Below are 13,763 nucleotides of genomic sequence, written 5' to 3' on the forward strand. Positions count from 1 at the left end.
GTCCTGACCATGTTGACCAATAGCCATTGATGGACCAATCCTCCATGAAATGATCTTACTCTTTTTTTGAACCCAGTTATAGTTTTGGCCATCACAACATCTTCTGGAAACGAGTTCCACAGGTTGACTGTGCACTGTGTAAAGAAGTACTTCCTTGTGTGTGTTTTTAAACCGCTGCCTGTTAATGTCATTGGGTGACCCCTCGTTCTTGTGTTAAGTGAAATCTTTTTTCCAACCTGAACAGTCCCAGTGTTTTTCATCTCTTCTCAGATTGAAGTTGTTTCATACCCTTAATCATTTTTGTTGCCTTTCTCTGTACCTCTTTCCTTTTTTTAAGATGGGGCAACAAGGATTGTGTGCAGTATTCAAGGTGTGGGCGTACCATGGATTTATAGAGTGGCATTATGATACTTACTGTCCTGTTATCTAGCCCTCTCTTAATGATTCCTTCATTCTGTTAAGCTTTTTTGACTGCCACCGCATACTGCCACTGAGCGGATGTTTTCAAAGAACTATCCACAATGATTCCAAGATCTTTCTTGAATAGTAACAGCTCATTTAGACCCTACAAACTACGTTTTTCGTGGGGGGGCTGGGATAGTGAGTTTCACACCCCAGAGTGATGTAGCTAGGTCAACAAACGTTTTAGGTATACATCAGGCCATGGTGATGGTGTGAAAGCAGAAGGCTGAGCAGTTAGCCAGGCTGTTGGAAACTTTGTAGTTCTGTTTTTGTTAATGCATCTTTTACTTCAATGAGACAAGATATGAGTGAAAAAAACTTTAAGGATTCAGCATTCTCGCTCCAATCAATTAAGGTGTTAATAGCTCAAAATATGTATCTCTTGGGACCTCCCAGTGGTCTGTGATCAAAATCCGGGAAGGCCAAAATTTGCACTCTTGATTCTTCAAAGGTGGTAAAGGAAAAAACCTTCCAGTCCTTTATCCATGATTACGATTGAAAAATGAATTTGTGCTTTTTTTAAAAAAAAAAATCCTTGTGCAGGTCAACCTTAAAGTAATGGAGATACAGTGGCATATCTGCAGCCCTGTAGCTGTGCCGCTGTCGCCCCGGTAGTCCTGTAGTGCAGACATGCCCCTAGCCTACAGACAAGTAGAGAGAGGCATAAATCATAACGCTGGATCCAGCCTTGCCATCACCAAACCCTGGCAAACTCTAGAGCCAGACTTGGTGTCGCAGGTTCGTCTCATTACCTTCAACAGGAAATGTAAAATAATATTAGTAGGGCTGTCAAGCAATTTAAAAAAAATTAATCGCGATTAATTGTATGGTTAAAAAAATTAATCATGATTACACGATAATAGAATACCATTTATTTAATATTTTTTGATGTTTTCTACATTTTCAAATATATTGATTTCAGTTACAACACAGAATGCAAAGTGTACAGTGCACACTTTATTTTTTATTACAAATATTTGTACTGTAAAAAACAAAATAGTATTTTTCAGTTCACCTAATACGAGTACTGTAGTGCAGTCTCTTTATCATGAAAGTTGAATTTACAAATTTAGAATTATGTACAAAAAATAACTTAATTCAAAAATAAAACAATGTAAAATTTTAGAGCCCACAAGTCCATGCAGTCCTACTTCTTGTTCAGCCAATCGTTCTGACAAACAAGTTTGGTTACAATTTGCAGGAGAAAATGCTGCCTGCTTCTTGTTTACAGTGTCACCTGGAAGTGAGAACAGGTGTCCTCATGGCACTGTTGTAGCCGGCATTGCAAGATATTTACATGCCAGATGCATTTAAGAATAATTTTCCCTTCATGCTTCAACTACCATTCCAGAGAACATGCGTCCATGCTGATGATGGGTTCTGCTCGATAACTATCCGAAGCAGAGCGGACCGACACATGTTCATTCTCATCATCCGAGTCATATGCCATCAGCAGAAGGTTGATTTTCTTTTTTGGTGGTTCGAGTTTTGTAGTTTCCGCATCAGAGTGTTGCTCTTTTGAGTATGCTCCACACCTTGTTCCAATCAGATTTTGGATGGCACTTCAGATTCTTAAACCTTGGATCAAGTGCTGTAGCTATTTTTAGAAATCTCGCATTGGTACCTTCTTTCCGTTTTGTCAAATCTGCAGTGAAAGTGTTCTTAAACGAACATGTGCTGGATCATCATCTGAGACTGCTATAACATGAAATATATGGCAGAATGCGGGTAAAACAGAAAAGGAAACCTACAATTCTGCCCCAAGGATTTCAATCAGAAATTTAATTAATGCATTATTTTTTTAATGAGCATCATCAGCACGGAAGCATGTCCTCTGGAATGGTGGCGGAAGCATGAAGGGGCATATAAATGTTTAGCATATCTGGCATGTAAATTCCTTGCAACACAGGCTACAACAGTGCCATGCAAACACCTGTTCTCACTTTCAGGTTACGTAAATAAGAAGCAGGCAGCAATATCTCCCGTAAATGTAAACTAACTTCTTTGTCTTAGCGATTGACTACAAGAAGTAGGACTGAGTGGACTTGTAGGCTCTAAAGATTTACACTTTGTATTCTGTGTTGCAACAGAAATCAATATATTTGAAAATGTAGAAAAACATCCAAAAATATTTAATAAATGCCAATTGATATTCTATCGTTTAACTGCGATTAATCGCAATTAATTTTTTTGAGTTAATCACATGTGTTAACTGAGATTAATCAATAGCCATAAATATTAGTTTTTCTCCCGTTAGAATATTTGAGATAGGTAAAACCAAGGTTGGTTTTCCAAAGCCTCATCAGTCAGATTGTGACTTCACAAAATCAAAGGTTCGATTTTATCTGACCCTCAAAACTGAGGACAATCAACCTGGAAAATTTGAGGTTTTAAAATTAAGGTGTTAGTTGAGTGCAAAAGAGTTACTATAACTTACTATCGAAAGCATTTTTTGTGCTAATATAATTAAAAATGCTCAGCTGTTTGTTCATTTGCCAACAGTCTCACCTTGGGGGTTGAGACCAAACACACAACGTTTCAGCTCTGAAGGAAGCTGAGTGATTTAACAGAGGGATTTAAAATAGAACAGATCATCTCTAGTTGTTCCATAGCACTTTTGGAACACTCTGACATATATGTATAAAATGTTACTTCAGGTTGGTTTTGTTTTGAGTGATTTTACTGAGTCTTAGACATGTGACAAACCTCACATTTTTAGGCAATTGTTAGCTACATATTGAGTTGTCAGAATATTAACTCTTGCATCATCCTCCTCCTTTCCAAAATATTAGCTGCTTGCAGATGGCACCAAGAAAGCCGAGAGAGAGAAAGAGAGAGAGGATATAGTTCAGCCCTAAAAGACTCATCTTCCTGCAGGACCTCCTGTGTACTTTTATAGTGGTTTGAATTTTGACTCCTTTTTGGTTCATGATATGCCAGATATCACACTGTACATCATTAGGTCAGTAAAGTTCCCATTTGAACACACCTGAATTAGTCCTGAGCCTTATTTGACCCTTTCAGACCCACCTCGGAGAGGCTTGGAATTTGGAGTTAGATGCCAGTGTCATCCTGGTATTAGTCCTGCATAGACAATATCTATTTATTCATTACCAGATTCTCCATGTGAACTCCATTTCTGTTCAAGAATTTGTACTCTTCCAGCCATGCACAATGCTTTCTCCCCTGTTGGATTCAGATGATGCCAACTCCCTGTAATCAATGAGATTTTTAGGATATTGACAGCAAAACTACAACAAAACCTAACAATAGCAGTGGTTCTCAGACTTCTTTGCTCACGCCCCCCCTTCTTTGTGTCTGTAATCACTTATGCAAACCCCCCACCCTACCCCCAAAGTACATATATTCTGAAGGCAGAGCAGAAAGCAGCAGCAGCAGCAGCGGCTGCTGGCTGGGCACCCAGCTCTGAAGCCAGGGCTGTGCCAGCAGCAGTGCAGAAGTGAGGCTAGAGATGTGAAAAGTGACATTTGTCAATATCACTTGTCACAGGAGACTTAGCGCCCCACTGCCACCCTTACTTCTGCGCTGCTGCTGCTGCTGCCACCCCAGGGCTGGGAGCAGGAGTTCCCCACCACCACCTCCTGTTGAGGTTTTGGGGGGTGGGGAGGAAGAGAGCCCAATCTTGGGTGGCATACTCCAGCTGTCAGCCCCAGGGCAGCGGTGCTCCAGCTGTCCCCTTTATCCCATCCCCCACCTCCCGGGTGTGCACGGCCCTTCCTCACGAGTCCAGCAGCCCAGGGCTGACAGCCAGAGCTCTTTTTTTAAAAAAGCACACATCTCATGCCTCCCTTGACACATTCCCGTGCCTCTCTTGGGAGACCCAGCCCATAGTTTAGGAACCACTGGTATAGAGAAGTAATCTGCCCCTTTATATAGCTGTACTTGCATCTAGAATGCCTATGTATACAGGCAGTCCCATCACGTATGTTGCCCTTACTCTTTCCAGGACAGGGAAAACCCTATCAAATATGGTGCATTTTATCTGGAGACAAGTACATTCCTATTAATTGTATTGATTTCCTTGACGGAGTTAGAAAACAAATCCTTCTGCAGATTCTGCCATGTCTTTGGTCTTTGATAACCATGTTCAGGTGTCTGGCAGGACACCAGCTACTTCTGTTGTCTAAATGGATACAACTCCCTGATGTATCTGACTAATTAGACCCTTATTACAGATTCCCTGTCAACAAAATCACCTTCCACTGCACCAGGGGATGACCCTGTCCCCCTTCCCCTTTCAAAGAATCAGGCTGTGCAGATGGGGGTCTGAGTGTAGTGTTAATTGGAGACACACAAATCCCAGTCTTGTTTTTCACTATCATTCTGTTGCACAGGCCTCGCTGCTCCCCCTGTGAAAGACTGTGACAATGTGGAAGGCTGAATGATTTACAGAAATGTTTTTTCTTAAAATCACAACTTGACAAAATTGTTGCCATAGTTACATTAAGACCAGATGTGCAACCAGTAGAACAGGAGTGGCCCAATGTATCCTCTTTTGAGACTCCACGTCCCAGCTTGATCTAAATGGAAAATAATGGAAACAGTTACTCGAGGAGACAAAAACAGACTTCTTACAGGACAGGCATAATAAACTTTCTGGCAAATCCCAGGTGCAAACATGAGCATGTTCAGTCAGCAGAACGCAGTCCAATTATATATTTAAAAGGAGGAAGACTTTTTGAAGATTTAAATGAAGGAAAGCAATTCAGTGTGTCTTAATTACTTCAGTTGTCCTGCTGGTCCTGCTAAAGGCCACTGAGTTTTGGAACCTGTGCACAGGGAGAGACAGATGACGACAAACCAGGCAGCGCAGCTGGAAGTTTTGGATAGCTGATTGGAAATAGGAAACTTGGACAGAGAGATCCTAATGTGATCTAGGGTAGGGACACTCACTGTCACACTGAAGGTCATGCTGGAAATTTGACAAGCGCCTGAGAGCTGATACGTTTACACAGAATCTTAGCAAAAATAAATGAATGCAACTTGTTGGTAATACATCTTTCTTGATAAATAGAAATTGTTGTCTGAGGTTACTAATAACCAAATCCACAGCTGATGTGAGACATCCTCCCCGCTGCGCAAAGAAGGCTGCTGTTAGTCATATTTCACCCTTGGCTACATCTGTTCAGTCACTGTGGTGTTCTGAAAAAGTATTGCTGGCTCAGACTGCACACTTTTCTGGTGCCTTTCACCCAAGGATCTTAAATCTTATAACCTTCAGGCCACGCACCCATTGTGAGGCTGGTAGTATCCCCATGTGTAAAATGGGGATACAGGTACATACTGGGTAAGTGATGTACCCAGGGGCACAGAGCAAGTTACTGACAACTGGCAGCAGATTCCAGGAACTGTTGCACTGTCCCCAGCTCCAACTTCTCTGAAACGTGCCTGCTGTGTATTTTCAGCAGTGCACAGTGAGCTAGCGTGCCGTTAAACATGCCTTGTGCTGTGTATTTTTATCGAATACATAGCTTCTCCTGCACTCCGTACTGATCAAATGACGGTACGGTAAAATCCTTAACTTGATTGAAGAGCAGTTCCTTTTTGACTCAACATGGCAAAGTGCCTAAACAGACTTATATCGGAATGGCCAGCCGAACTTCTGGAAGGCAGCGACCACAAGGAGCTCCCTTGTTCAGAACCATATATTGGAAGAAACTGGGGGAGGGGAGAGAGAGAGGTCACAGACTATAACCATGCATGTTGTGTGCTTTGAATTGCTAATACAAGTTTGGTGTGTTGTGTTTCCTAATCCAAACAGAACATCAGAAGCCTTGATGCATGTAGTGTGTGTGTACTGCAGCTGGAGTGGGCCACAGACCAGGTATTTATAGCTACCCATTTATGAGCTTTCGCTACAACTTTCACACTGCCAGCAGCAGGGCTAACCTTGCTTTAAACAGTATTGTGGAGAAACTTATGTGATGTGAAACTGACAGCTCGTTCCTTTCAGAGGATGAAAACATTCCACCTCTTTTATCTAAATATAACAAACCTGTAGTGTGTTCTTTTTCCTCATTTAAACATTTATTTAAACCATTTGTTCATGGAAAGGAGGGGCTAATAGGTGTATGAGCTTTCCTGCACTACTTTCCAAATGCACCCATTTCTTACCCACAGCACCCATGGTGCATAAACCTGAAACTCTTGAGCAGAGATGGCTAGTCACATTGAACAGCGTGGTGACTTTGCAGTGTAACAAACAAGAACTAGAAGGACACCATCACACTGATATTTATGGGTGTCCTCAGCTAAGATTCAGACACAGGTCTCCTGAGGTGAAAGGCCACTGCACGGTCATATCTGTCTTAATTTTGGATTTTTAAAGCAAGAAATTAATTTGGTGTTGACAGCAAGTCATGTTACCAATATACAACCATAGGCCCCTGGTTGGTTGGGCTTTATCTGACAACAGATATAAAGATATAAATAATATAAAGAAACCTGGTTAAATATATGGTTATGTTAAGCTACCTAACTGAAAGGCTACGACTTCAGCTTGTAATGGCTGTGTGTGCGGAGTTTAACAAACAAGCCGTGACCATCTTATAGCAATTGATTTTTATTTAAAGGCCCAGCAGTACCTAAGCACTTGCAGTAAGTTTATTATGCAAAGCTGTCTGACTAATCTGAAGTGTCTTGAGGACAATTAGATCATACACATACTACTTTATTACACCTTGAAAACTTAGACTCCCTTGGGAGAACGTTGTTATTCAGCATGTTGTATTTGAATTGCATGATTAAATGCTAAATATCTTTTGTATTACTATGTAGCCTTTCTGTACTGTTGCAAGTATTTCTCAGAGGCCCTTTTGGGTTCTGTAATTAAAAAGCTTTACAGGTTGCTTATTTTATCACCATGAAAATAGATATTTTGAACTCATTGACTTTGCTCAGAGGTGAATTTGCAACCACCTGCCTCCTCCTATTATGGCAGACATCAGTAGCTTGGAACAGAAAATAAATGTTGAATGAAGACAGAAGCTGTCAAGTAATTTAGGTCCACAATTTTTCTACTCTAAAATTGTTATAATCTGATGGTGAATGTTTTCTGAACTCTAAATATCTTGCTTTTTATCCACCACTCTGAGAAATGAAAACAAATAATAAACAGTGGCTTTCTATTACTCTGTGGTATTTCTCTTTGCTGTTGTTCTCACATCTTTGCTGATATCCAGACAAAGAAAGGATCATCTTGTTTCTTACAAAGCACAACAAGACTAGGGGAAGGGAGCAGGTATTACCAAATGGAAAAGGATAAACTTCTATGGAAGTTGCTTTTAAACTTCAACAAACCAATAAGTAGCTATACAAGCTAACCCCCCCAACCACACACAATACCCTGGACATTTTCCTGTTAAAGGGGCTGTATGTAATGTTTGAGGGGATGGGTGGAAGAGAAGTTGGGATCTTAACTTTTTAAATTTAGCATGTTTTTGTTCTGAAAAGTGACTCTGTATGTGGAATCATAGGATTTTCTGTTTTTTCTCAATTACTTCAGATTATACTTGCTGGCTTTACTAGTTAAAATGTCTCTTCTAATTGTGATCATAGCAAATTAGATCTGAGATCTGAAAGTCAACCTGGTTTCATCCAGTCTTTCTCATACTCACCCATAATAATGTATCTGCCCCTGTAATTTAATTACCAAATTCGCATTTATTCAAAGAACTGTGGAAGGGCTGTTACATCTGATCTAGTCACAGTATATTCATGAGAAAGTGGCACTTCAGGTGTAGTTACCAAACTGAAATGGCATACCAAACTGATATACAAAATGTCCTTACAGCCTGTATTCTGAAATTGTTATATTACGTGAAAATGTAATAGCTCTTATAATTCTAACTACTTCTTTCTCTTTCTATCCATGTATAGAGAATAGTGATAAAGAAACTACCTCACTGGAAATGCCATCTTTACCATCTTCTGATGGATTTAAAAGTCCAGTCCATTCTTCAGGACTAAGTTCCAAGATCTGTAATCCCACAAATCAATTACTTGATCGCTCCGTCTCTGCCCCTGCTTCAATTTGCTCACACAAATCTAGTCTAGCAGAGATAATTGATTCTACAGCTGTGAAGTCTTTGGAGTCACCAGCTGAATGCCAGCTAGCTCCAGACCCTCTTCTGTTACAGAATCTTTCTGATCATGCTGCTCATTCAGCACACAATGACCATGCTATCCAGACTGGAGCAGTAGCCTGTCATAGTCCAACTATACCTTCACAGAATACACTTGAAAAAACAGTGGCTGCTGACAGTCTAAAGAAATATAATGCTAAAGAACTAGCCCATGGTCTGGAATCTCCTATGGAAGTGACAAGAGAAAGCAGTTTGTCTGACACCACCAGCAAGCGTGGGCAGCAGGCGGTTCTAGATGTATCATTGCCTTCAGAACCGCTGGAACTGAACCAAATGAATGAGTTTCCTTTGGATCTTCAGACATACAAAGAACCAGTGAGTGAACGATGTTTGGATAAACAGAATGAACCAATCGAGCCAGAATATCCTTGTAATGTCAGTGGCCTTGAGTTACCTGCTGTGGGGGAGCAAGGCCTTACGAACATCCAGCCGGAATCACCCGTTGACTCTCTTGCTGAGAGAAGAGAAAGTGGCCTGGAGAAGATAGAGCTATCGTGTAGAAACGACAATATCCCAATGTCCGCATCCTGTGGCTGTACACATACAGAAATCTTCATGGAAACAGATGTAGCTGAGCAGTCTGTAATCACAGGGCATAACTTGTCAAGGAAACAGAACGCTCAAGCGAAGAAGATTGGTGGATCTTGTCTGAATGTAGATTGTTCTTTGATGCAAATAGAGTCATCAAAGCATGACTCCTCCTTCTCTGTATTTTCGAGTAACCCAGTTTCCACTAGTGATTTACTGCAGCCTGAAACCAATGTTGAAATGACTGCAATATGTACTGAGTTACCTAATTTATCAGCTGAAGATAGCTCTTCCTCACCTGACATTCATCAGGTGAACGGTGATACAGCAGCATCCACTGAAGAGCCATGTTTATCTTTAACAGCAGCATTGAAGGAGCTTCATGAACTTTTGGTTATAAATAGTAAAGGAAATTCTGTCATTTTTATGTCTGAAGAAGACACTGGTCAGCCAGAAACTATTCTTGAAGAGCAAATGGAATGCAAGGAGCTTTCTGATGATGAACGTGAAAGTGTGGATCCAGAGAGTGGGGATCTAAATAGCTCCTTTCATACGGTGATGCCTGAACATGCGAACCCTGAGGGGCTAGCAGGGGCACCATCTTATGCTATGGGAATAGAAAATGCTAGCATCAAGGTTTTAACTAGCAGCCAGTCAATTGTTGAAAAAGATGCTCTAGAGATACAGAAGTCCTCGAGTAAGAGTAATTCTGTCATTCTGAGCTCGGTTGCAACATTTGATCAACTACAGAGTACTGAGCCGGCAGAAATTTTACCTGAACGTTTAGTAAATGACCAAGTTCCAGCCAGTCAGACTTTAGAGCTGGACAGATCACGTTCACCTGAGCTCACGGTGGAGGAAGATGTTCCTAAGGATGCTCAGAGCCTGTTAACAGAAGTGTCTGAAATAACTGACAGTTCCTCAAATCCTGAAGATCCAAGGCCACCCTGTGGACTTGTTGAGCCATTGCTCTGCCCTCCAGTCAGTGATCTGGAACTGCACTCCAGACTTCCTCCGCTGCCTGTTTTCCCTGCAGCCGACATTAGTCAGATTCTGTGCGCTGGCTTTACTGTGCGGGAAGCTCTTGAAGCTTTGGAGCAAGCTGGTGGAAATGCAAACCTTGCTCTTCTCTTTTTATTAGCCAAGAATATTGTAGTTCCTACATGACCATGGAAAAGATGGCGTGACTGCTCCATCGTCCTTTTAAAGAACATATCTAAATTATATAGAGTAAGCTGCAAGCCGAATGTTGTCAGATTTTTTAAAAAAAATTATTTTTAGCCAAAGTAATTTATGATCTCTTGTGTGTGTGTGTCATGCGTTAAATTTGGGCCTTTTAAAAGAAAAGTCTTGGCATTGTGTAAACACATTAGCTTTGAATTTTCCTTAAGATGGTGCATACTGGAATAAAATTGTTTTTATTTAATTGTATGATTTTAGAATGAGCTCCGATATTATGAATAAAAAGCAGAAGCCATTGAGAAAACCACCACCCCATTCAGGTAAAAGCAGATTGCGAAATGAACTGAATGTGCATGTACATGCATCCCCAAGGCAGTGCAGAGCATGTGCTGTTATAGGAGAGGCACACAAGCTATGAATTCAATATGGTACAAACTGAAACAAAGTTTGTCAATTAAGCTGTTTGGAATTGTACCAGTGATCACACTACTGTGCTTTATAATCTGATATTAATCTGATGCTGATGAAGAATTGTAGCAGCTACTAGAGGTATGTCAATGCTCACAGGGTTCCGGATCCAAAAAGGTTTTGCAGGGATGTTCAAAGCTTTCACATTTTTGTGCATTGAAAGCTGATGCCTAGATTCCCAAAATGTATTCTGCTATTGGGCCAGCGTGTTAAAGTTTACATGGTGGGGCAGGGGGAGGAGGGAGGTAAAATTTGGTGCTACCAAAAATAAGAGACAAGGCAAATAATCTAAAGATATCCTGGGGTTAATCTTTTATTTCATTTCCCCTAATGAAGGATATTTGATCCCTTTATAGATTTGCCCATATCTTCCTCCACACAGAAGGGAGGGGTGGGGGGAAGCCTTCTTAAGAAGATACCTTTTAATTTGTTTTGTTAAACAATTTCTTAATTGCATCTGTTGCTATGGCTTTTCTCCTTTTGCTTCAGTCCCCTACAAAGGTATATACTGTAACTGTTAAGAGAATGGATTCTCTATGCACTGAGTAGGGATGTATAATTAAAGGATTGAAGAAATTTGCTTTGCACTAGTTTATCTCAATGATTGGGGGTGATCAATCGCTCAGCCCTTTTTAAAATGAAAACGCAAAGGCTATGATATTCACTGCAGAAATCTTCACTGCAAAAACTCATAGTGGATCGCAGTTTAGTACCATGTGATAGGTGAAGACACTCCACGTAAAGCAACTTGAAACTAGGGCACTGATCTGGCTTCTGTATTACAACCATGGAAGCCTTTCAGGAGGTTCTCATCAAGAACTGTCTTTTTAGGACCTGCAGAGACTGTGCTCAGGAAAGCCTGATTCCAGGGAATCAGGTGCTTTCATGGGAATGAACGACTCTTTCTTCTGCTTTATGGAGGTTCATGACACTGTTGAGGAGGGGAAGAGGGAAAAGCATGATAAAATGTGATACCAAATTGTGAGTAGAAACCTTAATCCTGTCCCATTTGCAAATCTCTGAAGTGGCTTCACCTAAAATGTAATCTCTGACTTCCTGCTTGAGACAAATAAACTGAAGTCGTGAGTCCACAGTGACTGAGAATCCATTTTCTCAGCACATTATGTACATTGGGTTTGTCTGGGGCTCTGAACTTGTCCCTGTTTTTTCTTGCTTAGAATATTTGCTTATGTGCATTTGGGGGCTTTCAGGGGAGTGATTTATAAACCACATATATTCAGTCAGATATATAGACTTGTGGGAGTCCCTGATGGCAGTGAGGGATAACTTGATTTTTTTTTTCCAGTGGGTAATGTAGTCAAGAATAGCTTTGAGGAGTCCTGTGAACACCCCATAGAGCTTTCACAAGAATTGTGACCATAGAACCTAGGAAACATCAAATGATTTCTTTTAAACCTTGCTCAAGGCTTCTTGAGGAAATACTGGTGTTTCAGGATTTTTACCAAGCACTAAAGCCTTGATAAGAAGCAGGTGGTGGCAATAAGCACCTTATGAAGTATTCTACAGTGAGCAGTACCCGGGTGGTAAGCTGTAGTGTCTTGGGTCATTATTGTAGAATTGACTTATAAGAACCCTTTCTAAAGGGCCTTTGGAAATGAGATGTACTATCATATCCTAGAACATCTCTGGTCAAATGGAACTGCTGTGGGAATTTGAGGGGAAGTTCTATGGCCAGTGTCATACAGGAGGTCAGATCAGATGATCACAATGGTCCCTTCTGACCTTGGAATCTATGAAGCTATCCCTATTTGCCTCTGCTTCAGCTCGCTACAAACAGTAGCTAATAGTAAAGCTCCTTTCTTTCCCATCTAGACTGTTCTCAGTCCAAACAGCCAGGCTCTGCTCCTAGGTATGCTCTTGCAGCACCATGGACTTCATTGGGAGCTTCTTGGGGAAGATGCTTAGCTGGTATAAGCTGTCATAGCTCAGTTGAAGACGCAAGCCGAGGGTCTGCCCTTAGAGCTGAACTTGCTGCCCTTGGCACACAGCTTGATTTACTGCCCACTGTTTAAAACACCAGATGTTAGTCATCTGATGTTACAATACCCGTGTCCGATTTACATGTTAACTTTTTTAGAAGCAATTGCTAATAGCTAAATGATGGTATGGCTGCTTTGCACAGGCCGGGTGAAGGTTCTAGTTTTATGGCCATAGTGAGTTACAGATTGCACCTGCACAATTTATGCTAATGAAACTTTAGAGCATCAGCCAGTTTGCTTTGATAGTTTTATTTTTTCTGTCATATACCCTAGTCTTTAAATTTTTACGTTTTTGAACTCTGCCCATGCTTTACAGAAAATAAACGCAAATCAGTACTGCTAAAATTTCCTGTGTCACTTTCTCTAAATGGCTGGAAACAGAGGCGTGACCCCAAAACTGTAAAATAGCTGCAAATATTACCTAAAATCCATCTAAACCTGGTGCGTTTAAGGTCTGTATTATATGGAACTGCTTTGAGTGAGCTATGCAATTGGATTAAATTAGAGAATAAACAGAACTGAATAATTTTGTCTCAAGGAAAAAGATTCAATAAACAAAATTATAAAACTTGAAAAAAGTTTGATTCTAAAACAATTTACTTGAATCTTCTTAATCCAGTAGAAAGCATAGGGTTGTTTTTCCTTAGAGTGCTACCTAAGAACTGTTGTCTTCTGTTTTAATGTGTAGCACCTGTCCTTTTGCAATGCAGTACTCTACCTCTGTACAAAGTGATGTGGAATCACTGTTGGATGACAGTGATAGGAGAGACTGCATATATTTTGTCTTCAGAGGAGAGATTTTGCCTCTTTCCCCTTCTTCCCCCCCCCCCCCCCCCGCCCTCCAAAAAAAAAAAAGAGGTCAGTGGCGTTCAGGCTTGATTTTTTTACAATGCAGATGACTTTCCTCCCCCAAACTCTTGAAGAGGGGATTAGAATCCACCCTGTTGAAACCAAATAG

General features: G+C 40.8%; 1 protein-coding gene across 4 annotated transcripts in view; it reads left to right on the forward strand.

The window, feature by feature from the left end:
- The window catches only part of DDI2 (DDI proteasomal shuttling factor 2), a 37,517-nt gene extending 26,931 nt beyond the window's left edge, over nucleotides 1–10,586 (forward strand). The window contains exons 9-10 of one of the 4 annotated variants that reach the window (XM_077837098.1): nucleotides 6,245–6,307; nucleotides 8,362–8,499. In XM_077837098.1, the coding sequence (XP_077693224.1) occupies nucleotides 6,245–6,261 (17 nt within the window). In that variant the 3' untranslated portion in view covers nucleotides 6,262–6,307; nucleotides 8,362–8,499. The other 3 variants (XM_077837095.1, XM_077837094.1, XM_077837096.1) reach the window with 3 other exon arrangements.
- Nucleotides 10,587–13,763: the final 3,177 nt, after the last annotated feature.

Source organism: Eretmochelys imbricata, chromosome 18 (assembly GCF_965152235.1).
Source record: "Eretmochelys imbricata isolate rEreImb1 chromosome 18, rEreImb1.hap1, whole genome shotgun sequence".
NCBI lineage: Eukaryota > Metazoa > Chordata > Testudines > Cheloniidae > Eretmochelys > Eretmochelys imbricata.